The 26,074-nt window shown below is 38.6% G+C and overlaps 1 protein-coding gene across 5 annotated transcripts in view; it reads left to right on the forward strand.

Moving 5' to 3' along the window:
- RETREG1 (reticulophagy regulator 1) overlaps nt 1–26,074 on the forward strand; it is a 70,283-nt gene that overhangs the window by 32,545 nt on the left and 11,664 nt on the right. For 3 of the 5 annotated variants that reach the window (XM_075084243.1, XM_075084242.1, XM_075084241.1), the window contains exon 4: nt 24,559–24,685. In XM_075084243.1, the coding sequence (XP_074940344.1) occupies nt 24,559–24,685 (127 nt within the window). Of the gene's footprint in view, nt 1–9,608; nt 9,868–14,382; nt 16,327–24,558; nt 24,686–26,074 lie in introns of those variants that run through there. The other 2 variants (XM_075084244.1, XM_075084245.1) reach the window with 2 other exon arrangements.

A 26,074-nucleotide genomic window follows, 5' to 3' on the forward strand; every position in this document is an offset into this window, starting at 1 on the left:
AATCTGATGACAAATAGAAATATACAGAAGTTTCTGAGAAGAACACATAAACGGAATTTTTTTGTTACAGTGTCAAATACTCTGCTCAAAACCCTTCCAGATGTACCTTGGAGAATACTTGTTTCATTAAGCAGTAATCAAACAAAAAGCATACTAAAGAGGGGTTTGGTTTTTTTTTAAAGAGTAACCTTAGCATATGGAAATTAGTCTTCTGGGGCTTTCTTTGTCCATCACTGAAATGAGGTGAAGAGAAACGCAGGATAGCTGAAAAGTAGTTGAAAGATGATGTATTTACAGTGCTCTGAATATTTCCTAAATAAAGCCTTTTTTTTTTTTTTTTTTTTTTTTTTTAAAGTAAGAAAAACACACCTCACTGGACTACTGGACTAAAGTAAAAGTCTGAGTGTTATTTTTTCACCCTTCTACTTTCCTCCTCTATAGGAACCTCTGGGGAGTTGGACTCAATGATCCTTATAGGTCCCTTCCAACTTGAGATATTCTGTGATTCTACAATCTGTACATCAGCCGAGAAGGTTTTTCAAAGCAAAGGATGTTTTCTTATAGGTATCTCAGAGATCAAGATTCTGAAGGAAACAGCTAAAGCTGTGGCAAAATATAATGCATTTTACAGATTTATATAGATAAAATACATGTATGAATAACTTCTACGTTGGAAGCTTAATTTTTCAGTCTTCTGGCAGCAAAATCTACTACTGAAATGTATTTCCTAGAGCTTGATGAAAACTTTTCTTTAGAAATCTTTAGACGTTCATGAAAGACGAGGGAAAAGGAAGTTTGAACAGTGATAGGAGCTGCTATTGTGCTGTGCAAAACAAGGTTTTCTGTACATGTGTTCTAAACCACCCTATGAAATTGAATTTTAAAAAATAATAGTAAAGAAACAGGAAAGGGAAAAATTACGTCTTTTATTCTTTGAGACAAAAGTCTAGATAACGGAAGTTAATTCCCAGTATAGTGCCGTCAGCCTTTCAGCAAAATATCCTGTGTATTATCATCATCTCAAGGCAGGGCAAAGGTTATCGGGAGCTCAGCGCTTCTGGGTGAGTGTTCTGGCAGTGCTCACCCAACCAGTTCAGGGGATTCCTCTAAATCACAGATCTGCCTGTGCCCTTGATGACAAATGGGTTAGGCTGCAGGTCTTCACTGATCATCGCTCCTGGTCTCTTTCTTGATTTCTATTAGCCCAAGAGCCATTTAGCCCTGTAGGGTTTTTGAGAGTAGGTGTGATTGCAGGAGGGGGATGAGTTCCCTTTTGCAGTCTTGGCAGCCCCCTTGCCTTTTCTGTGGAGCTGTGTGGTGTTACAGTGGCCACCGCAGCTTTACACTTGCAGTTATTTCACAGAGGGACAGATGTTGAGAGCAGAATGATTGTGGTTTGACAAGTATTTACTTTGGAGAAACTGTGGTAAGAAATTGGATGCTCCAGTCACTCCAGGATAAAGTTAGTTTTGTTTTCATCAATGCCTCTCAGAATTAACCATCCTATCCAGGCTGCAGTTGTGCATGTGTATGAATTGTCATCGTGTGAAGCATACCATTGCTTTCTATAATGCTGCTATTTCTCATTATTGCCTGTGTTTTATGTTGTTGACTGTGAAATTATGCAGGACTATTTTCTTTAAGTATTGATGTTAGCATTTAACAAGGTTATATGTCTGGTTTCTCTTTCCAACTGGTAGAGCTATAGTGTGAGATTAAGTGGTAACGTGAACTGTGGTGAGGTGTTCCTATATTTTTACCTTTTTTTTTTAAAAGCAAGCTATTTGATCTGCATACACAAGTACATGCCTTCTCAAATAGCATGCGCTCTGACATTATTTTCCCTGATCTGTTTTAGTTCGTAAATACTTTAAACGTTGCTTAGATAAATTTACATTTCATTGCTCTCATTATAATGAGAGCAAATATATCAGATTTGCTAATGTGCGGTTACATGTGTTGAAGTTGGAAAATAGTGACAGCATACAAATTACCAATTTCTCCATCAGATAAAAATATGCCCTTGAAGCTGAGTCACATTAGTGACAAACTAATGTTTTTTTTATGTCACAGTTGCACAACCTACCACAGTGAGACTGAATAAAGATAATTATAATGAAAAAAGCTCTTTTCAGAGGGAGAGAATATCACTGAAATTTTACCATCAGGCATATTAAACACTACAGACTTTATCTCTTGTCACACAGTAAACAACAAATAGGTAGTAAATTGATGATAAAAGTTAACAGTATAATTTGGTAATCTCTCGTTTTTATTATATAGGCATTGAAAAAGGCTGTGGCCCTGAAGGAATCAAGATGAAGTTATATTTAGTAGGAAAATGTTTGGCTAGCAATTCTGAATACTAATGAAGAACTTCGGCTCTTTGAGCTGGGACATAAGAATAGGGCTGATGTCAATGAAAATTATTAATATATGCGTGTGCTGTGCTTCCATTATAATGTACTTGAAGTCCTGCAGTTATTCATCCCTCAGCTTGTAAGGTCTAATTCAGGACTGGTGACCTGGACTTTGATCTAGCGGTGGATTGCAATCGCACTAAGCCCCCTCTGGTGAGATTTTCGTACATCGCACAGAAGAATAAATTATATGATTAGGTGGAAAACTGGCTCATATCCTTTTCTTCATAGGATGATAGCAGCATCAAAGTGATGGTGGGTTATCTTAGCAAACTGCGAGCATACCAGCAAAATCTTTTAGACATAGGAATTGTCAGTATGTGGCTCTGAGTGTCCTAATAATCTTAGATGTTCTACATAGCTGAGTGACTTCTTATGTTCTTAATTGAATTACATACAAATTGTCTTCTAAATATTCTCTTTCTTGGTAGCTTGCTGACAGTCTGTTTTTCTTGTGTCGTTTTGTGCTGTGTTTTACACTTAGAAAACACAACAAGCTTAGGTTTGTGCTTTATTTGTATAAACACATTTGAAAAATATTTTAAATTCTTCATGCATTCTTAACTGTTTTTAATCTTCTGACCTATTTCTTTGATGCAAGCTGATTTTCTTGTATAGCTATCTTGCTATTTGGACTGCCTTTCATATAGTTTATTTCTTTTCAGTGGGGGAAGAAACCAATTGCTGAGAAGAAACAGAATCAGATTGCTGCAAACCAGAGAGACAGGTGGAGGGGCAGGTTTCAAAATCTTGAGTAGCATGTGTGCCTAGGGAAGAAGATTGCATTTTAATGTGCCTTTACTAAGTTACAGATCATGATTGCAGACAAACTAGTACATAAGTAGGTCTTAGGGTAAATACGAAATGTGGTATAGTAAACAAAATAATTTCATGAAACAGTATGTAAAAAGTCTCCTGAAAAATTTGGAAAAATATTCAGTTATCTTTAGAAATTGATTTGATCATTGCTAGGTGATGTATTATGCGTTTTTTTCCCTCCCTCCAAAATCTGTTTCTTTTATAGCTGTTTAACAAGATCCCATAGCCAAAAGGTCCCAGAGCAGTTGAGATTTTCACCCTTAGTGGTAAGATCTTCTACCGCCCTGTCTCCAGCTCTTCTCTGTTTGTCACACAAATCCAGCATGATCTATTGTATTTGTACAAGAGGAAGATTTGCTATCTTCATGTGACTAAAATGCAGTCATTTGCTTTCTAAACTGCAGCTGGAGTGTCTCTTGCTCTCTTTAACTTTTCTTTCTGCGTGTGTTCGAAAACTTGGAAATACTCTCATGCACCGTGGTGCATTATGTGTGCTGTGTGATGAAACACTAATACCTCACAGTGACAATTCATTGTTGCTGATACAAATCAGGTTTTGGTGCCTGTTGACAAGTCATGTTGCTTTCATACTCAGTTTTTTATGATTCTTTAAAAATACATATCCATGTGCTTTGTTCTGCCGAGTAAATATTTCTTGCATGCAATCTCTAGTTTAGCTTTTAGAATGTTGCATAACTTTTTTTCTGTCAAACCTGAATGCTGGTTTTTGGTTTTTTTTCTTCCTGAATATGCAGCTTCTGATTTTAAAAGATGTTTTAACAATGAGTTATTTTGTCCAGGTACAAAGAAGTGTCCTGCATAATATGCAGGATCTGTGAAGAAAGAAAAATTTTCCTGAGTGCTTATTTTGTTTGCTTTTGTTGGTCTTCAACTCTTGAAAGATTTTTTTTTTTCCTAATTTATTTTTTTGGCATTTCTAGTCCTATGTACAGATACATACAAAACTATGTTTTGTGTGTAATAGTTGTCTTAAGTTTTTTTAGCACACCGCTTACCAGATCGAGGTTATACCTACTACAATACTCCAGCAGAGAACTGAGCATGTTCGGCAGGTCTACCTTTAGGATTTTTCATTTGCACTTGTATGAAAGGCTTCCTCTTCTTCTAAAAAGCCTCCTGTGTATATCTTATAGTGTATGAAGAGATCTCAAAGTTAAGTAAGTATATTAAGCATTTGCAATTTGAAGTCAGCTTTACATAGTCAGAAAGAATTGGGGTGGATATCATTCAAGAAATTTGGATGTTGAAAATATGGGATAATTGGGTGTGCATTTCAAATTGATGAAATACATTAAAACAAATACTTTCATATGTGTGTGCGCTTATAAATGTACACATGCCTGCAAACACACACTAATGTGACCAGTATATTCACTTTTCTATATTGAAAAAGGGGGCAGGAAATATTCCATTTTAGGGGACTTCAGGTATGTCATTAATATGGTTTTTTTTCAGTAGCAGAAACATGCATTTCAAGTTAGTTTTAAGGCTAAACATGCCTTTGACAATGATGGTAATTTTTAAATATACGCTCTTGCTGAAAATATTATCAGCATAAACCATCTACAAAAAATAAAATGCTACACCTTCCATTCCTTTTGGAAATACGAATTAAACTAGATGTTTTTTTTATAGTGTGATTTTTGGCTATGAGTCAGTTGAGGTTTTTTAGGATGTCTTTTAAGTGTACAGCATGGTGTTCATTATTTTTTCATCCACGTTATTAGAAGTGGGACTTGTTCATAGGTGAATAATTTGACAGGGTCGTATGTTGAAAGCACTGTCTTACTCTCCTTTTAGATGAGGGGAGACATAGAAGGCGGCAGTGATTGTGACTAGTTCTGGAGCTGGTAGACCAGCTAAAGTGTGCCACATGCAGACTAATTGAAATCTTTGGAAGCTTGCCGACCATCTGCCTCACAATGCCAGAACATTCCCCTTACATTCCACATGGACAGTGGGCTGCCTTTCACCCACCTGCTAAAGCCCTTGAGCATCTTCAGTATCAGGCTATGTAAAGCTGTGCATCTGACACAATTTCTGATCCTCTCAGCTACCCCGTAAGGCTACTTTCTTGTTTCTGGCATGAACGTAGCTTTTAGTTTTCTTCTTTTGCTGATGACTTCCTCTGAAGTCTTTGGTACCTGCCTGTAAAAGGAAAACTTCACACAGATGTGTCTACTTTTTGGTGGGAAGGCCATTTAATTGATACATGTTCAGTCCAAATCTGTACTTAGCAAGAGCAAAACTGGTAAGATTCTCTGAGCAAGCAATATGTCAGGCGTGCCAGCACACCTTTTGGGGTATCTTAATACCTGACAGTAAAGAGAGCTGTTACTTACCAGCTATCAGGGAAGTTTTGAGAAAGGTCTAGAGGAGGTCTCTTTAGTTGAAGAGCAGAGTGGAGATGAACAGAAGGAGGAAGGATTGATTCTTGAAGTTATCCAAATAAAGTAAAGACCACCATGTTGTCTGGAAAACTCTGTAAAACTGTGGTAACGGGGGCCAACAGAGCATGGAGAGCAACTCACAAGAAGGGTCAAAATGTGTAAATCAATAGTATGCCCTCACTGGGAGCAGTGGTGTCCATTTCTGGTCTCTCCCACGCTAGTAAATGTAGGAAGAGTTTGGAAAAGAACAACAAGGCTGTTTCAGGGCATGCAACAGCTTACATGCACAAAACACGTGAGAAGAATGGGGCTTTTAAAGCTGAATGAGCTGACCAAGAGCAGAATGTGTTTGATAGTATCTTTTTCCTTTTGATTACAAAGTCAAGTGCTTTCATGTTCCTTTCAGAAAAACGGTGCTGGGGGGAAGGGGTTGTTCCTTCTGTTGAAGAACCAGCGGAGCCAAGGGGAGGGAACATTTCAGAAAATGCTGGATGTGAGAAGTGACAGACATAGAGAGGCTGGCAGATGGCAGCTCAAGCAGAGGTTGCTGAGAAGAGCAGGATTACTCATGTGAGGGGAGGCCTCAGAGGTGGCAAGAAGGAACTTCTGAGGGACAGAGAAGACTGACCAAAGTCCCCTGTGATTCAGAAGGTTGTAGTGTTAGCTGCAACTAAGTAAGGAAGTAGCAACCTCCCTGAAAAATAACATGGGTAGGGAAAGAGCTTTTCTTTCATCAGTTCTGTCATTTCTAGTCACTTTGAGGTTCTATGTTGAAGAAGTTTAAAACTGATGTTTAGTAATTCTAATACCAGGTGGGCTCTTTTCTAGGCAGTTCCACCTTTCAACTCTGCAGGCCAATCAAAAAGAATATGATAATGGTCTGTAAAAATTATCAATAGCTGTGAAAAGCTAAAGAGAGATAACTGTCATCTGCCTGTTCCAGTATAAGACTTCTCAGAAACCAGTTGAAGCTGCTAGATCAGAGCAAACAAAAATGTGTGGGGTTTGGTTGGGTTTGTTTGTTTTCAAACCGTATGTAGTTAAACTGCAGAAGTCCTTGCCACAAGATGTTACAGATGCTATCACAGGATAGAAATCCACTCAGAGCTAAAAATATAGACATTGCTGCTGGTTCAGGAAACCCAGGAGCCTCAAGCTGGAGTCTGGAAGGCTATTTGGAGAAGGCAGCAGTGCATTTTTTGCCTAGGCTACGCTTTTGTACACAGTAGGAGATGCCAGAAGCCCTTTGGCCTGATTCAGTACAGTACTTCTGCTCACCTGCTGCTGTTCCACCCAAGTGTACTTGGAGAGGTCATTCCATCTCATGCGACTGAGAAATAGCCTGGAGCGAGATCCGCTGGAAACCTCCAGGTGGACCAATACAAGCTCTAATTCACTTGGGTGTGGAGAATTCAGACTGATCAAGGAAGTGAGATGAATTTTCTAGATAGTCGTCTTTGTGATACTAAGCAAAATACTTTACTGTGATTGTGGTTTTGCTAATTATGTGCTCGTGCTGTTCTGAAGTCTGATTTGCAAAAATGATGAGCACTGATATCAGTAGAAATTAGTCTTTTAGTATTGAAGTGTTTTATAAATGCTCTAATTCCAAGTTAACAGGTCCTTGACATTTCAGTTAGGTACTCATTTAGTAGACACTTTTGAACTTAATCTTTCCAGGACTTGCTTATCAATAAGTAAAGAAGGTAATATTATCCTCCTTACCTCACTGAGGGCTGGGGAAGGGTTCTAAGGAATTGTAGAAGTAACTGTGTAAAAGTGAACTGTTTTTCTGCTGTAGTGGTGAGCACTGTGTGCTCAGTGACAAAGAAATGAACAATCCAAAGTTATACTTGAAGAGCTTGGAGTACACCGAGTTTCAAGACTGAAATACGGGGAGAGACATGATACTGAAAGCTTTTTCAGCTCCTGAATGTGATCATCAAATGCATTAAAAAAGACTATTTTGTACAAAGGCAATTTTACATAGTAAATATATGTGGCTTTGTAAGGCTATATTGTAATACATGTAAACAAACAAAAGCAACTCAAGTTACACAAGGGGTTTAGTTTGCTTGCTTTCGGTTTTGATGCTACATTTCAACTTTGAACGATGCTTTTGTGTTTTCAGATTTCAGTTATTTCTTTTGATTCTTGTCCTAATTGGAGGACTCTGAAAATGAAGCTGCGACACAAAACTATTTTTTAATTAGGATTTTTGAATTTAGCTGCTCTGTTGTTTCAGGGTAAGCTTGAAGGAAATTCAGCTCTAAATATTTCAGCTATAACTATCAGAAGTAGAAAAAGAAAAGAAAAAAGAGACGACGATGATGGAATATGCAGGTATAGGTAACCATGGAACGTCTCTGTTGAGTAGGGCAGGACATCTATTAATATGTATTTTTATATTGCCTTGCATAATTTAGACATAGGACTTCATTCCTGTTTTTCTTCTCCCTCCTCTCTTTTAAAAGTCCAGTATGAGTCAACTGCTTCAGGAAGAGCATATCTTGTGAAAGACTGAGGAAAGGTATGAGTATGGAGGATTGAATGAGATTAAGAAAAGGAAAAAGGAACTAACTGGAGTGTTGGGAGAAATGTTAAGATAGTTGTCATGCACAGATAGGCAGCATTCCTGTTTTGTTTTGTCTTTTCACTGCTTCCTGAGGTCATTTTATTAATTCAGACACTGCATAGTAAATACAAATAATGGAATTTAAAGAATAGATCTATGATTATATGATTTGGGAAATTTTTGCTATTTTTATCTAGATCTTACCACATTTTGAAGCATTTTATATTAAAATAAGAAGAAAGGATAGAATCCTTTGTAGTTTTGAGTGTTAAGCAGCTTTCCAGCGAATGACACATTACCCACAACGCACCAAATACAGCTTAGCAAATCAAAGATATGGGGTGGTTGTTTTTTATTCCGACATACCCTTTGTTCCAGCTTTTAAATTTTTTTTTAAATTTATTTTTAGGATGTGTCAGCCCCAGGACAATTCCTACTATCTCATGCGGAGAAGCAGGTCTAAATCTTGCTGGGTTCCCTCCTAAAAAAAAAGGGTTTTGATGTAAAGATCGCTGGATGTAATATTTGTTTGAAAATAATAAAACAATAGATCAAGCGGTTTAATGGAAGAAGGAAGTCACGTGAAGGAGCAGTGCTGAGCAATGTGCTGAACAACCGATGTTTGTGATCCTTACAGTCTTGGGCTTCACAACAAAGCTTCATCAGCACAGATAAGGTTGCCGGGGTGTTGAAAAATTAGTTGAGATGTAGCTGGTGTAGCTGGAGTGACAGAATCCCTGTCATGCACGCAGCAAAAAGCGATACGAGGAAAGTGGATTTGTCAATTCACTTCGGGTTGTTCACAGAGGCATTAGAAGTATTTTGACAGAAAACCTCGTCCTGTCAGCGTGCTTTCATTTTGAGGACTCTTCCAGTACAATTTGCTGGTATCCCTATGACAGCTGAGACTGATTCCAAGCTTGTCTGCCACAAGCAGAAGTTAAAACCAATGCAATTAATCTTTATCAAAAACTCATTTTCCTATTCCTTATTTTAAAAGAATTTCTAGGTTTTTACTTCATCTGAGAATTCAGTCAATGGAGAAAATTCTGCTTCTTCTGAAAGCTTGTGACTGACGCTTTGTGGGGAGGAAAAAAAAGGATAGTTGCAGTAAGCTATTTGGTCTTACATTTTTAAGTATATTGCTTTAAAGCTTGTGTGATTTAGCTTCCTGTCATTTTGGCTGCTGCTCAGTTACACCTGAGAAAAATGGGAGACGCTGGGGAAGATTTCCAGTGGAAGCAGAAAAATAAAATGTACTAACTGGGTGGTGATTCTCCCTCACATGACCAGAAGAAAAAAAAAAATGTTTTGCTTTTGGCTGTGCTTGCTACTAAACACCCTGTCATAGTGTGTGAGGTGAGTCACGACTTGTTTATTTATAGCCTTGGCCAATCAAAGCCAAACGCTCTGAACTTCATTCAAGACGAGCAGTCACTTAGGATGTCTTGTAAACATTTGCTCTCTGAGCAGGGAGCGCTCTTCTCAGCAGCAAACGGGACAGGTGCCTGGGTTGTCGCTTCTAAAACACAAAACAGACTAGAAGATCATTGCCTGGATTATCTAGATCTGTAGAGAGAGAGAGAGAATTCCTTTTCACATCTGAAATGCCAGACAGTGAGGATCTGGGACAAGATGAAAGGTACTGTACGTTGATTCTGATGGCCTTCTCATGCAGCGCAGTACGGACCGGGGCTTTGTGTAATTAGTCTGTGTGCACTCCTGAGTTCTCAGCCTAAGATCAGTTTTCTCTGTGTTGTAACAAATCATCTAATTCTTGAGGGGTTTGCCTCCAATGCTAACCTAAGGCTTCTTAGGAGAGAGATATTAGATATTAATGTCTGCACAGAGGTTAAATTGTACAGCTCTTACGCATTTCTGAAACGAAAGCTGAAGGGAAGAAAATACCAGGTGGTTTCTACCTAGTCAAGTTTCCCAACCATGGGTTAAGCCTCAAAATGTCAGAGACACAAATAGTTTAGTCGGAGCCACGTTACTGACAGAACCACAACTCATTACTCTGAGATAGGGCACTGTGTCCCTTTGAGGTATGCCTGTCTTTCTGAAGTTTAACTTTTATTTTAATTAGCATATAAAACCAACGGTCAGGACAAGAAGAAAGCAGTTGGACCTAAAACTTAATAGCCGTTTAACAAATACTATTTTCTCAAATATGATCCAGCACATTCCTATGAAATAAATGCACTAATTAAATTCAGCTAAACAGACAGATTTTAAAAGAGCTATTTTAAAAGCAGATGTTATTGATGCTTGGTTATGACAGAGTTTATTATCTAGGTTTCTTAAAGTCCACATGGTCTTTCAATAGATGTGATTTTTACTGTCTTGATGCTAATCAAAATGGTGGCTCAAAAATGGTGTTAATGAAATATTTGATATTGAAAAAAAACCTGTCATGTATGCGGAAATAGACTTTTTCGTTTTAGTAGTTAACAAAATGCCAGAATGTAGAGGCAAAATTAAGAAATTACAAGAACCAGAAGTGAGCATTTCATTATGGCTTTGATTTGATTTCTTCTAGTTAGATTTCAGTTTGAACTTCTATGTGGATGTTTTTCCAGTATGTATCTCAACGTATTGTTGTAAGACAGATGAAATACAGAAGACATTTCTGGTTGTCTGTTGTAGGTCAGTATATTCAGGCATGGTCACCTAATTGGATGAGTGTGGGTGAATGGATCCCCAGTGGTATAACTGGGTCTCTGCAAGGGTGGTGTCACCTACGCATTTCCGTTTGCAGGGATCTAGGTTGTGCCCTGTATATGACATAGATTAAATGTAATTGTAGCAGTAGGTAGCATTTTTTCCTTTTGTTTTAAGGAAATGTTGTCTCATTACTGATAGCCACCAGAGTGTTAATTGCTGTTTATTAAAAAATGTTTAGCTGGATCTCCAATTTGTTAAATTGTATATTTTTCAATACAGGAAAACAGCAATAGGCATGACACATTAAAAACGAGGTTTAAGATTAGAATCACCTTTTTTTTTTTCTTCTGAATCAATTTTATAAAGGATATGCATCATGTCCTTCCTTGAAAACGTGTTGTGGTTTTTTTTTTACATCAAGATGGGAGAAAATCTTACCAGCTGAGAAGAAAAATATTTTGAAAATAAAAAATATTTCAAAATTTGTATTGGCGGGTGTGTGTGGGGGGGTGTGGGTGTGTGTTGGGGTGTGAACAGCAGTGTTTACCAATATGTAAAAGGATGCAACTGGTATGTAAAACATACAAGTTTTGTAATATCTACCTTCCTTTGTTCACTGCTCTTCCTCTGTAAAGGCTTATAACAAGCTTTGGCAGTTAAACAGAAGTAATACTAGGCCTAAACCTCTAAGACTTCTTTTATTAAGAATGAAAATTGTTTGGTTTGGGTTTTTCTTAAACAAAAAGCATGAATGTTTCTAAAGCCGTACGCTGAAAAAGCATGATAATAGGGCCTGCTCTCCCCATTTATCATTCTTGAAACTACCATTAAATTAATTGGCCCTGATCTTAGTCCCTCATCCTTTGATGCCTTTGCTATTGAGCAAAAAAGTTTGGGAAAACAGTTTAGTCCAAAGGTTCTGATTTTTTTTCTGGAATTAATTTGTGGTTTTTTCTTTGTGGTAGAAAATAGGATATGACTGGAGAAAACTGCTGCAGAAGTGCTAATGAGATTTGGTGGAGGTCAGAATATTTTGGTCCAAGTTAAAGAGGAGGTAATAGAAGGAGGAGCTATGGGAACTGTACTGGAGGAATTAGTTTTAGAATCGCAAAACAAGAGATAGTAATGTAAATGCACAGATGATGGGGTAATTTTGAGGTCACTGAATCAAAGCTACTGCTTTATATATTTAAAAAGGAGGGCAGCGGTGTTTTTGTAGAAGCTGTACAATGAGCTTTGTTTGCTGATCGGTTTCAGCACTGCACTCGTTGTAGCTCCTTCTCAGATGCAACCAAATACTTCTTACATCCTTTCCCCTCTCGAGTTCATGTCCTACTTGAGAAAATATGTAGTATTGCATCACAAGTGTATTTCATGAACATTATAACATCATAGTTAAAGATGTGACATTGGGCAATAGTCTGTTAGTCATACTATGAATTTGAATGTATAATAAGCAAAGGAATATAGGCACAAATACTTCTTAGTAAGGCTAGTAAAAAAGCAAAGAGTTGTGAATATTAGGTGCCCACTCATATCTTCTTTTTTGTTTTGTCAGATAATCCTGAGCGGTCACAGATCAAGAACAGTTAGGAAAGACGTGGTCAAAGGTCAAGGATTGAAACCATTTAGCATAAGCATGATGTTTTCCCCCAGTAATTCTTTATCATCAGGTCCCCTATAGTTTTGATAAATGATGGTGTTCATTTGAAAAAAAAATTGAACTGTCAACTTGTGAGGGATCTAGTGATGGTCAAAAATGTATAAAAGGTACCGTGAATAATCAGTCCTGAAGTGGTAGAAGCACCTGGCTGTAGGTGCTTCAAAGAGATATCGATGTGTAAATTCCTCTATCAGAAGCAACACCTGTCTCATTATGATCACTGTCATCTGCTTATTATAGAAGAGGATGGTGCACTAAACAAAATCCATTAAATCCCATTGAAAAGAGGCAGAATTGATTTCCACACAGAAAGTTAAATCTGCCTTGTAGTATTACACAAAAAGTCGTTTTCATGTTTTTGCAGGTTAAAGGTGTTCTTTGTCTGGCACTTCAAAATCCAGTTTTCCATTTTTGTGCAGCTGCTCTGCAACTCAGAGAATGCTCAGCTCATCTCTCCCAGCTGTTTGACTTTGAGAGGCCCTGAACTAGGAGTATTCCACCTGAAGAATGTGGAGGCTGAAGGAGGAAAAAATGAACTGAGTTTATGAAAAAGGGTTAAAAGAGGTGTCTTTGCAGGGGAAAAATAAATGTGAAAGAATTGGTTCTAACAGCTGGGCAGAGCTGTTTAAAGTTCTGCCAACGGAACTTTAAGCTGCTATTGATAGAAACTTCCTTACTTCTCCGAACAAAAATAGTGCAATAAAAATGTCTCTTTTGTATCACCAGTTTCTATTACAAATGGGTAGCTGATCTGAAAGATCCCAGCCCTTGTACTATATTGGTAAAAAGACAACGGCATGTAATAACAACAGTATAGTCTTTGCTAAACAGAAAGCCAAGTCTAGAATAGTATTTATGTGGCACTGAAACACTCAGTTTTCATGCAAAGAGGCGTTTAAAAAAAATCTGTGCTATTGACTAAGTCATGAGTTTGGACTAATGGCACTTGAATGTCAGATCACATTTCATGTTTTGAGTGACCTCGAACTGGAGTAGCTGGCGTTCTCAGGAGAGCTGGGCAAGAGTAGCACAGGTCAAAGGAAGGGTTTCCCGTGAGAGCTGACTTATCAGTTTGCTTAGAAGAGTCTCCCTAGAGGAGCTGAACAATGAAATGCCCAAATTTACTTGGAATATATTGTGTTTATTGTAGGAGGACATTCAGCAAAAAGTGACAACATTTAGTACAATCTGCTATGTTGAGGAACTTGTGTGCTGGAATCGCCTTCAGAGAACTTGGAGTTAACCAGTTTGTCTCTCATCAGCTAAAGACAGACAATACAGCTCCTTACTAAGGCTTTACAAGGTGACCCATGTTATACTTGAAAAGAAGAGATGACCACATCTGCTTAAAAAGAAAATCCTGGGAGTAATGGGTCATTTTATTTTTTTTTAAAGCAACCTGTAGGATAAGATGAGTTCCCCTATCCCTTTGCAGAACATTTGAGTGTATTTTTATAACAATAGGATTGCTTTCATTTTCAGAAAAGTTTGTTCTTGACTAGTAATATAAGAAATAAAAAAGCCTTCATTTATGGGATTGCTATTGTTTAGCAGCACACCAGTGGTAAAATGCTCCGTCAGTTGAAGAGAAGAAAATACTGTTATGACTTCAGTTTAACACAATGTGCAAGAAGCATATAGAGTCAGGTATGAAATGTTGCTTTTTTATGTTTTGTTGAGAGTCACATGTCCTGACTAGTCTGCTGTGCAGTCCATTGAGAAAAACACATCCAACTTCATCAAATGCTGATGATTTAAACATATTTCTTGTATAGTAATATTACCAAAATAAATTCTTGGTCAAGAAATAAAAGGGTCATGCACGTTACTGAAGACTGTGAAATAAGATCTTTTTTCAGCTTTTTACTGCACACCATCTCCTGGAAGAAACAGTAACAGCAAATTGGACTGTCTCACTGTTAATAAAAAGCACAAAATTGCAAGTGTCAGGTGAAGACAGATGAGGTCAGAAGGAAAACACTTTAAAAGCTTGAGAAGCAATGTTGCATGGTATTAACAGAATTCATTTAGTTCTTAGAAATGATGTATTTGAACTACAGGAGAGATGACAATTAAAGGAGATTTTTGGATTGGGAAACGTTGTTAGTTACTCTTTAAGGTTGATAACTATTTTCTCCAGCTTCAATTTAAAAACCAAATCTGTCTAAATTTGTAAATCTTTTTTACAAAGGGATTTCAAGTGTGCCCAAGCCTTAACAATGAAGGGATGTCAAATGTGATCTGTTAAAGGATGTTTGCCACAGCATGACATGCCGGTGAAAGCCTAAACCTGTGCAGTGCCTATAGATTAGCAATGGGAAACTAAATGCATTTGGGTATCTACAGGCTGGAGAGACTTCTGTTAGAAAAGCTTTGTAGAGTTTGTAGCCAAAAGGTTGTAGATTAAGATTCTCCCTAAATTTTGAGAACGGAGTGTATTTGTGGATGCTTCCTGTGTTTCTTGTTCTTTCAATGATACAGCGTCCTTTCGTGGAACTCTTTGAAGCAAGCAAGATTTTACATAGTGCCCCAGTGATTCTTTTAAATTGCAAGTCTTGTTGACCTGGTCATAGCCACATGACACAAATATAATTATTTTAGTATACTTAACGATTGCATAGGATCCAAAAGTGGCACAGGATAAAGCACAATTCTACATAATCACCTTTTAAATAAGCCACATAGGTCATTAAGATGCTATGCAGTGAGTTCAGTGGTGCTTGCTATTATGTCTTTCCACGTAGTGCACATAACATTCACAGATTTGTTACATTGTATTACAGTAAGGCTAATCAATATTACATTGTTTTCTACCACAGAGTTCAATAGTAGATTTTAAAGGGTTTTGCCATTGGTGCTTTAATACACTTAGCTGTAAAATGTGGTTTTAACATTATTTTATATTTTGGAGAGAGAGGAATGGTTCTTTTCATTTTGAGTATGAGATCACCTGAAATTGAAATGTAAAAAAAAAAAACATTTAGAATGTTTTTCACAAACTTTTTTTTTAATCTAAATACTATTTTATATCCATTATCTCTGTACCTGAATAATTTAGAAGACAAATTTTAAAATATTTTTTTGGCATAGGTCTTCAGGTGTAAAATGTTTGTTTCAAAGAAAGGTAAATGCGTCATTATAATCAGTGCCTTCTGCTCTGTCATTCCTTTCCTCACAGGAGAGACCTATGAAAGCTCTGAAAAGGTAAACCTCCTTGATTGGGTTTTCCTAACAGTTTACGCACTTGATTTCATTTGGTCAAGTTTCATACTTAACTCCTGATTGCCTGTGAGGTTTGTCCTTAGATATCCACACCCCTTACAGCTGCATCGTTCTATAAGCTCTAAGTGTGACTTTTTAAAAGACTACAAAATAGCCATATTACCTATATTTTGATTTACATATCTTGGGGAATGTAACTTGCAGCTCTTTCACCTTGAATAATACATTCTAAGTTACCCTTAAAATTACAGAGTCTGCACAGGTTTCAAGCGTGTGTGGTTACAGTTGGGAAATCAAGACGGTTTAGAAGCTCTGTAATTACTAACTCTTTGTTTATGTAGGTGCAATCCTTCAGATCCACCACCTCATGGTGTACTTTGTCACTGCCGCAGTTCCGAGTAGCATATCTACGTGAAGATACATATAAAGCCCTGTACACATAATTAAAAAAAATCCAGCACATCACGGAGAGATCTTTAAGCCAGTAACATGAGAGCTACTGACCTTTCTGAGAGAAATGTGACGGGCTTTGCTTGAACAGATGTCGAGGTACAAAATGAGAGCATGACACCATCAGTCATTTTTAGAGAATGTGATGCCACTGAGTCTTCTGGCCAGAGTTTGTGACTGTGATGGGTTGGAGCATCTGGGGTGGGAGGGTGTTGGGTTTTGGTTTTTTGTTTTGGTTTTTTGTTTTGGTTTTTTTCAGCTGCTAAGTAACAGTTTACACATCTGCTCAGTTTTAGCAGCGGTGCAGTAGGTAAGCAGAAGGATACGAGTAATTAATTTTCTCTCTGAACACCTTCAATCTTGCTGATTGAATAGAAGTGTAGTACTTCATATCAAACTCAGTATCAGTGATGGGAGCATTAAGTTTTCTTCTTTCTAAATTATGCACAAAAACCTTTGAAGGTGCTCAGAGGGAGTTGTCTGCTTGTATCATCACCAAAGGAGCACCTTGACAAGAGTCCCAAAAGCTGTTTTGGTAGGAAGTATAGGGTTCATATTTAAGTAACATTAAGGTACTTAACTAAGTAACTCTGCTAATATTATGCTCAAGTAGTTTTTGATGTCCTTGGTTGACTGATGTCATGCACTCCACGTTCATCACCTGCATCACTTCATGTATCTTTTTTTCCTCTTTGTCTTTAAACGTGATCATTGAAAAATGAATTTGTTTAGAGTATGCATCATTATGTGTCTGTCAGCTTTTGATCTAATGCAAGTTTAATGTTTATCTCTGTTTCTACAAGGGCATGACATAAGCCCTCTATCTATGCATTTGTACAAATACACGTTGTACCTCCTTTCTTTCTCACTTCCACTTCACCGGGATCTCTGTTGCTGCCCCCTGGTTCCAACCCTCCGGCCTCTGGGTAATACTACTGCTCAAGGGGGCTCTGGGGAAAGGGGACAGGAGGGACAGATGTTACCAGGACTGGCAGTTGTTGGGAGGTGTGAACAAGAAGAGGCAGCATGTGCATCTGATTGTTGCACTGAAGATCAGCAGGCTTTCTTCTTACTCCTCTAGCTGCCTAAGATCAGAATAGGACTTCAAAATAGTCCCTGATGTTCCCTGTAAAATAGAAAAGTGTGGCTGTAGTAGAACCGACAAGTGCCTCATGATTTCTTGTGGCCTACAAGAAACTGCCAAGGGTTCTTTTGCAGAGCATACTTAATAGCGAGTTTGTAATGTTTTGAAGCAAACTTCACCTGTACCATCCTCTTCTTGCTTGGCTGCTGCTTTGTCCGTGCAGCACATGCAGACCACGGGACCAAAGCATCTAGCAATACGTTTTATCTGCACTGCAACTTGTACTTTCAACATCTCTTAAACTTGACAAAAGAAAGCACTATTAACAACCAAGAGAAGCAACTCCAGAGAACTTTCCCTGCAAGTGTGCCATTTTTCTGCGTAATTTGCATGTTTGTTTTGAATTTTTATTAGTTATCCCAGTGTGCCTTGTTGCATCTCCTTTTTAATCTATATTGTCTTTTTATTGGTGGTTAGCATATATGAAAATGGTTTGCATTATTACTGTAGTTTATACTTTTGTCTGCCCCATCCCACCCCCCCATTTTTGTAATTAAAGTTGGTAAACCAACGTTCTGCAGTCACAGAATCCCAGGTTGGAAGGGACCTCAGAGATCATCTAGTCCAACCTTTCTAGGAAGAGCACAGTCTAGACAAGATGGCCCCGCACCCTGTCCAGGGGACTCTTGAAGGTGTCCAACATGGCCGAGTCAACCACTTCCCTGGGGAGATTATTCCAATGGGTGACTGTCCTCACTGTGAAAATTTTCCCCCTGGTGTCCAAGCGGAATCTCCCCAAGAGCAACTTGTGTCCATTCCCCCTTGTCCTCTCCGTGTGACTGTGTAAAAAGGGAGTCTCCGTCTTCTCTGTAGCTACCCCTTAAGTACTGGTACATGGTGTTGAGATCCCCTCGAAGCCTCCTTTTCTCAAGGCTGAACAAACCCAGCTCTCCCAGCCTATCCTCATATGGCAGGCTTCCCAGTCCTTTGATCATCTTGGTGGCCCTTCTCTGGACCCCTTCCGGCCTGTCCACATCCTTTTTGTATAGCGGGGACCAGAACTGTACACAGTACTCCAGGTGTGGCCTGACAAGCGCTGAGTAGAGCAGGATGATGACTCCTTTCTCTCTGCTGGCGATGCCCTTTTTGATGCAACCCAGCATCATGTTGACCTTCTTGGCTGCAGCAGCACACTGTTCACTCGTGTTGAGCTTCCTGCCCACCAGGACCCCCTGGTCCCTTTCCACAGAGCTGCTCTCCAGCCAGGTGGATCCCAGTCTGGGCTGCACTCCTGGATTATGTTTTCCCAGGTGCATGATCTTACACTTCTCCTTGTTGAACTTCAGAATGTTCTTGTTGGCCCACTCTTCCAGCCTATCCAGGTCTTCCTGCAGAGCAGCTCTCCCTTCTGGAGTGTCTACTTCCCCACTCAACTTGGTGTCATCAGCAAACTTCATCAGGCTACACTTGATGCCGGTATCCAGATCACTTATAAAGATGTTGAATAACATTGGGCCCAATATCGTTCCCTGGGGGTCTCCACTAGTGACAGGTTGCCAGTTTGAGAAAGAGCTATTTACCACCACCCTTTGGGTGTCGCCTGTCAGCCAGTTCCCCACCCACTGCACAGACCACTCGTCTAGGCCATAACGCATTAATTTCTCCAGCAGGAGGCTGTGGCGGACCGTATCAAAGGCCTTGAAAAAGTCCAGGTAGACAATGTCCACTGCCTGCCCCATGTCAACCAGGCAAGTCACTTTGTCATAGAAGGCCACCAGGTTTGTCAAGCACGATCTGCCTTCAGTGAAGCCATGTTGGCTTTTCCCAATCACGTGCTTCATTTGACTTGTGATGGCCCCCAGGAGGATTCGTTCCATAACTTTCCCAGGGGCTGAAGTAAGGCTGATGGGTCTATAGTTACCCGGATCCTCCCTCGAGCCCTTCTTGTAGATAGGGGTAACATTTGCCTTCCTGCAGTCCTCTGGGACATCCCCCGTTCTCCATGACTTCTCAAAGATCATGGAGAATGGCCTTGCGATGATGTCAGCCAGCTCTCTCAACACCCTCGGGTGGATGGCGTCAGGGCCCATTGATTTGTGGGGGTCAAGCTCCTGTAGTAATTCATGTACTAACTCTTCCTTCACTGATGGTGGGTCGGTGTTTGGATCAACAGGGAATTTCGTTCCCAAAGCCTAGGACCCAGCAGTGCTGGTAAGGACAGAGGTGAAGAAAGTGTTGAGGACCTCTGCCTTTTCAGCATCATTGGTGATTGACTCTCCTTCTCTGTTTAACAGTGGGCCTATGTTTTCCTTCTTTTTCTGCTTATGGTTCACATACCCGAAGAAACCTTTCTTGTTATTTTTGACATCTACAGCCAGTTTCAATTCGAGCTGGGCTTTTGCTTTTCTAACTGCGTCTCTGCACACTCTGGCAATGCACTTGTAGCTCTCGATGGATAGTCGTCCACTTCTCCATCTCTGGTGTGCTTCCCTTTTGGATTTGAGTAGACCCAGGAGGTCATGGTTGAGCCATGGGGGCATCTTGCTCCGCTTACTTCCCTTTCCTTTGTATGGGATAAATTGGCTTTGTGCTTCCAATAGAGAGTTCTTGAAGAACTCCCAGCACTCACTAGCTCCTTTGTCTTCCAGGGAAGCTTCCCATCAAATCCCTCCCAGTTGAGCCCTGAGTGAACTGAAGTTTGCTCTTCTAAAATCCAGAACCCTTGTCTTAGAGCTGACCTTGAGCACACTCAGCAGGATCCTGAACTCCACAATATTGTGGTCACTGCAGCCAAGGCTGTCACTAACCGAGATATTACAAAGCAGGCTTTCTCGGTGTGTGAATAGCAAGTCCAGCAGCGCCTCCCTCCTGGTTGGCACATCTAACATTTGTATGAGGACACAGTCCTCTACGCATTCCAGGAACTTGGTGGATGACATGTGAGCTGCCGTATTGTTCTTCCAGCAGATGTCTGGGTAGTTGAAGTCACCCATCAGGACCAGGTTCTGTTGGCCAGAAGCTTGCTTTAGTGCCCCAAGTGTCACTTCATCAGCAATTCTCCTATGCATTTGAAAGCTCTGTTTTGATAGTAGGCATCAGGCCTATCTGTTTTCTCTCTTTGTGCTTTCACGAAGTTCAGCTTTGATTGGCAACAATTTTGAATAAAGGATAGGAGTAAAGTCTGTAAAAGGATTTTGTAATTCAGAATACTGTCATAATAGTAGTTTTCAACACTAGAATAAACAGAAAACTGTTAAAATACATATTATTAATGCTGCAGAATGGTTTACAAAAGCTGGTACCAAAGTTTCTTTAGGGAGAGTAGCCAATCCATAAAAGTTGTGGTTCTCATAAGACAAAACCCTTGTATACTACTTTTCTCAAGCTGCTAATTATCAGAGAGGATGGAAATTACAATCACTATTTTGGATGGGAGGCAGACAAAAAGTTCTGTGTAACATTGCTAATCCCTCCTGCTCAGTTCCTGCAGTGTTGTTCATGAGTTATTTAATGGTTTTATTTACATCCTCTGCCAGAGGCAAAGACCTGCATGCAGTGCCATGCATGGTGGGCAAATATATTGCATTTTCTGTCTTACAAAAGTCACCTAGTCCAAGACATGAGACTCTCATCCTGTGAATTTCAGGTACACTATTTTAAATTATTTTTCTTCTCAAAGGGGGGAAAAAATCCCTCACCTTGAAAATTTTGTAATGTAAGAGGAAATCATACTGCAATACTATACTAAAATAATATAATAAAGTCAGGAATAGGATGACAGTTTGGGTTTTGAACTTTAATCAGTTTTACACCATGGTTAAAACACTAGTTTAAGTCATGTTCTGTGCTCCATCCTGCATACGATAGTTTGAATATGAATCCCCCCTTGCATGCTATTTATGTTCTGTATGAAATGGCTCCCAAACCTTCCTCCATTACCAATGTTGCTGTGTCACCACCTCGTGGCGAAGTTGCTGTACGGTAGTTAAATATAGGTTTAGAGAAAGATAAAGTTTCTCCATGTGTGTAAATAGACATTTCTGACCGAAATTATTCCTGACTTTTCTACAAAAGTGAGCTGCTCAGACCAAGTGTCAGAATAGGAGAAGGTGGTTAATCTCCTTTATGTTAGGAAAGCTCCTTCCAAGTAATCAATATGTCTGCAGTGCAACAGAAAAGAAGATACGTAACATTCCCGTGTAGAATAAAAAGGGGCATCATGTATGTGGGAGAAAACGACTTATTCCGGTCTTAGATACAAGTGTATAAAAATGCACAAATTTAAATGGGGGCAGCAGTTGGACTGAAGTGTACAATTCAAGACAAGCCCAAAATCCTCTTATCCTCTGTGTTCAGAAGAAATGAGAGCACCAATTTATAATGGTAAGAAAAAGTGGCTTTAAACTTTGCTGAATTGGATGTCAGACATGTTGTCTGGGATTTGGCTGAAATGTTAGTTAAAGATTTTAAGAACTTAATTTTGGTGTTCTTTCTGCTGAGACATCGGATTTGAAATTCAGAGTTGCTTTCTCCTTTTATCATAGTTTGTGAAATAGAACTGACATATATTTTGGGTTATACCACTGATAATTTATAAATAGAGGGGATTTTCTAGTTGGAAAATAAAGTTAAATAGACATGTATGTATATAGTTACTTATCATTAACCTAGTTTTGTTATTACTCTGTGACCAGAAATCTGAGGTAATAATGTAATCCCAAACTTTTCTTTTCTTTTGGTGCTATAGTGTAATAAACAGTGTGGACTACATTATTTGACTTGCTACCATGATCAAAGCTTCTGCCTAATTTAGGCCACTTGACCCTTTTAACAACCATCCCTTAAGTGCTATGTTAGCATATCTTGTATGCTGCCGTGTGAGAGATCACTTCCCTTTCAGTGCAGTATCATCCTATAGCCCCAGCCCTACAAAAAGAAGCAAGTCAGAAGCTTATCTTTTTAGGAAAAATCAATATATCTCTTGTAGTCCAGTGCAATTATGTAGGTAACTTTCAAGTAAATAATTTCCAGAATTCAAATCCATTTTCCTTCAACCGTTATCTCCCGGGGCTCTCTCAAGTAAACCAGTTGCTTTTCCTAGACGGATCTGCCGTACAGTTCTCTGTGCAAGTGGGATATGAACTCATGCCCATATAAAAACATTACTGTACACTTTTGCTTTATAGACTGGAAAAGCATATTTTGGTAGGGTTAAATTTGCTATATAGGGATCCACATCTGTTTTGAAAAATATTAGGTGTTAAGGAAATTAAAAAGCAGTACTCTAATTTTAAGTATGCACCATTATGTCCGTCACTTATGGGAACAAAACTGCCAAGTAACACGTGAGCCAGGAGCCTCGATAGCCTGTGGACATCAGGGCTGTTGTACATATGTGTCAATACTGCCAGTGGCTCACAAAAATACCAACGTGTTCAAGAACTTCTAAATCTTCATGGCTTTCCTTATATCAGGAAATGAGAGACATTAACAAGTTCATATCCTAAAGCATAATGGTGCCTTATTAGTAAGAATGAATGTGAAATCAGAGCTAACAAAATACAGCGAAGGTAGGTTATGCCTGTGTCCTCAGTAGAAAAGGTAGACAAAACCACCCTACTGACCAGCTTTCAACTGAGAAAAGTCCAAATCCTCGTGATGGCTTTTAACTTTTACAGTAAGTGCCAATAAAAATGACTAAGCAATCTGTTGTTGAACAACGATAATATTAACGTGGAAGTTTTTCATCACTGTGGGTATTTTTACAAGTGATATTGATAATTTTTGTTTTAGTCTTATGTTCACTACAAAAAAATGAAAATTTCTTATCGTGGTATTCCTAATATTAAAGCAAATGTGTAAATGTTACTTTTGAGCACCAAATTCACACAGGGTAAAGGTTAGATATCAAAAATCTCATCAGTCACTTACTAATGCTTCCTAAAATTTAAGCTGACCCAGGGAGCTATCAGAGGGCATTTGCCTTCTGAATAACAAGAACTGTTAACAGGGCCTTGTGGTGTTTTAGTAGCTACATAGAAGAGTGATCGTGCGGCAGTATGCGCTGCCAGTTTTATCTGAGAGTCTACGTGTATGTCCTTACTGCTGCACACCAATGCTTGTACATTCATTTTTTTTCATAAGGTAGTTTTTGATTTATCCTGTAATTTGATCCATCTGAGACAAAACTTTGCAATTAATTGGTGCTTGCAGTGATGCATTGGACATTTCATGGATTAGGTATCAGAGTAAAATGACTGGGAGCCTTTACAGCTTACTTGCATTCGCTCTGATCAAAAGTGTGTGTACTGAGCAGTGAATTATGTGAAAATTAACTTCGTAAAACTGGTGCAGAATTTACTTCGTATTCCGAATATTTGCATGGTGGTACAGCCATTCTTTGTACCAGTGTGATCTGACACTGACTGGCCTGTCTGTGTTTCTCCTTTCTTTTGTTGTTCATAAACCATCTTTGTCTACACCAAAAGGTACATGATGTGAATAATTTAAACCAGATACTGTTTAAACTGGTCAGCCCCAGATTAGATACACCTGTTTTCTCATGTTTTTCAGCAAATTCTTTTTATTTCATTAAAAGGACTGAAGAATAAGAAGCTAAGCTTTAGAAACAGTCCTTTCAGTATGATAGAAAAATAAAAATTCAGTAAGGAAATTAATGGAGACATCAAGACTTCAAGAGCAATTTCTTTTTTTCTAAGTTGGATAACAATCTGTTAAAGATCATCATAGTTTGCAGAACAAAATGAAAAACAGAAAAGAAAAAGCACAAGGATTATATGCATGAAATTAAACTAGTTAATACATATTGCCACCCTGTGGCAATGAAAAGTACTGTGGTGCATTTTTTCAGAAAATATTAATATTAATGGAACAAGTTTGGGGTTCAGTTGCTTAATTTAGATGACAGCCTGCTTTGAACTCAGGTTTTTCATATGGCCAGAATGAATAAGCAGTAATTTCTTCCATAATTGCTTCTATGGACTAAGAATTGCTACTCCCAAACAGAATTCATTTGATTAAAAAAGACGGAATTAGCCCAATATAAGAGACGTGTAACCGAGCACAGGTGTCTGTAGCTATAGCAGCAGCCTTTTGATCCCTGGAGGCTATAGCTTTACAACATGATTGGCTTGGAAGTTGATAAGGCTTCAGATGTTTTCAACCAGTTTCAACTTTCATATGAGCTGTAACCACAGTCATTGGGTATTTTTGTTTGTTTTATTCAGCTGGAAAGTCATCAGTTCCAGGCAAGACTACAGACCCAGAATAAATCAGTGCATTTCAGAAACACTGATGAATTTATTTGTATTTCTTCAAGAAATGTCACACTTCAAGGAACAAAACCCTGGCAAGGTAAGCCCTCCCAAATAAGATTAACAGTTTGGTACACGGATTTGAAAAAAACCAAACACCTGAAACATAAAATACCCACTATGATAAATTCAGTTTCAAGTTTCTGCTAAGTTCTACCTGTGCAGAACACAACTAGGTCGTCAGTAAGCAAAGCTGCTCACAGTAAAGTTTACAGCAGCACAGTCCCTCCCCATATAGCTGCTGGAACCTCACCAGCCATTCAATGGGAAGGAAATTTAAAACATCACAGTTTAATAAAAACTTGAAAAAGCAGAAAGGGTACAGAATTCCTAAACATACATGTTTTTTCCAAATAATTTTAGTTTTCAGAAATAGTTGCACAAGTATTACATGACAGAAGAGAATCCTTCCTATTTCGTTGTGATAATCTTTCTTCTACACAGATACAGCTTTCTGGGGTTTTTTTACTGGAACAACTGAGCTGGAGAACCCAGTTCATGAAGAGGCAAGCAAGAGTAAGGTTTCTTCTTTCCTACTAGGAAGAAGAACATTATACACTTCTAGCCAAAAGTGAAGCAGCTTTATCTTCCAAAGAAAGGCATAAATAATGTAGAAGTATATCATGGCAAGAGTAGATTTCATTTTTATAATCGTATCGCTAATTATAGAAATTTAAAAGATTAGGAGGTTTTTCGCCCTCTTCTGATCTCAGTTAGCTTTGCCACAAAATCTTTCACGGAAACAGAACTAGCAAATTGGAAGTATGTAGTACCACACTGAAGTATTAGGAGTTTAGACTGAAATACATATGAGCAACATCCATTTGAATGTTGTATAAATTATACAAAAAGAAATTATGTGCTTAGGATAATAAAGTTATATTTAAAAGAAATAGGTGTATATTGAGATAAGGAGATGCAGTACTGGTATAGTGTGTCCCTTGTAGTAACATGACACAGTAACTATGTGTTAAGATATATCAAATCCTGATTTAGAAAAGCTAATTTTGACAGCATGTTTTCCTTTCTTTTTCCTGACGTCATTCTCTGAGCCATGCCATTATTTTACTGTCATAATTATAAGCAAATCAGGCACTGATGCAGTGTGCAATTTTCTTTGAATTAACAATTTTATTGCAATTCAACTCCAAATTCAACAAGCAAATGATTCTTTCCATAAACTTTCCACAGATCAGTTCTGTACTCAGCACTGTGCAGTTGTGAAAGATGTGCTATATGTCTCGGTCACAGCGGAGGCTGAATCTCAAGTTCTGTATTGAAAATTCAGCTCAGTCTTGTTACGGGGACGCTAGAGAAGCTAACAAGCATCAAGAGAATGCTTGCTGGCATATGAGAGAAAACAGTTTCACAAAGCAACACAACGGGAGAGAACTACTCTTGGAAGGGATTTTTGCTTTTGTAAGCGTGC

This window comes from Phalacrocorax aristotelis, chromosome 2, assembly GCF_949628215.1.
Source record: "Phalacrocorax aristotelis chromosome 2, bGulAri2.1, whole genome shotgun sequence".
NCBI lineage: Eukaryota > Metazoa > Chordata > Aves > Suliformes > Phalacrocoracidae > Phalacrocorax > Phalacrocorax aristotelis.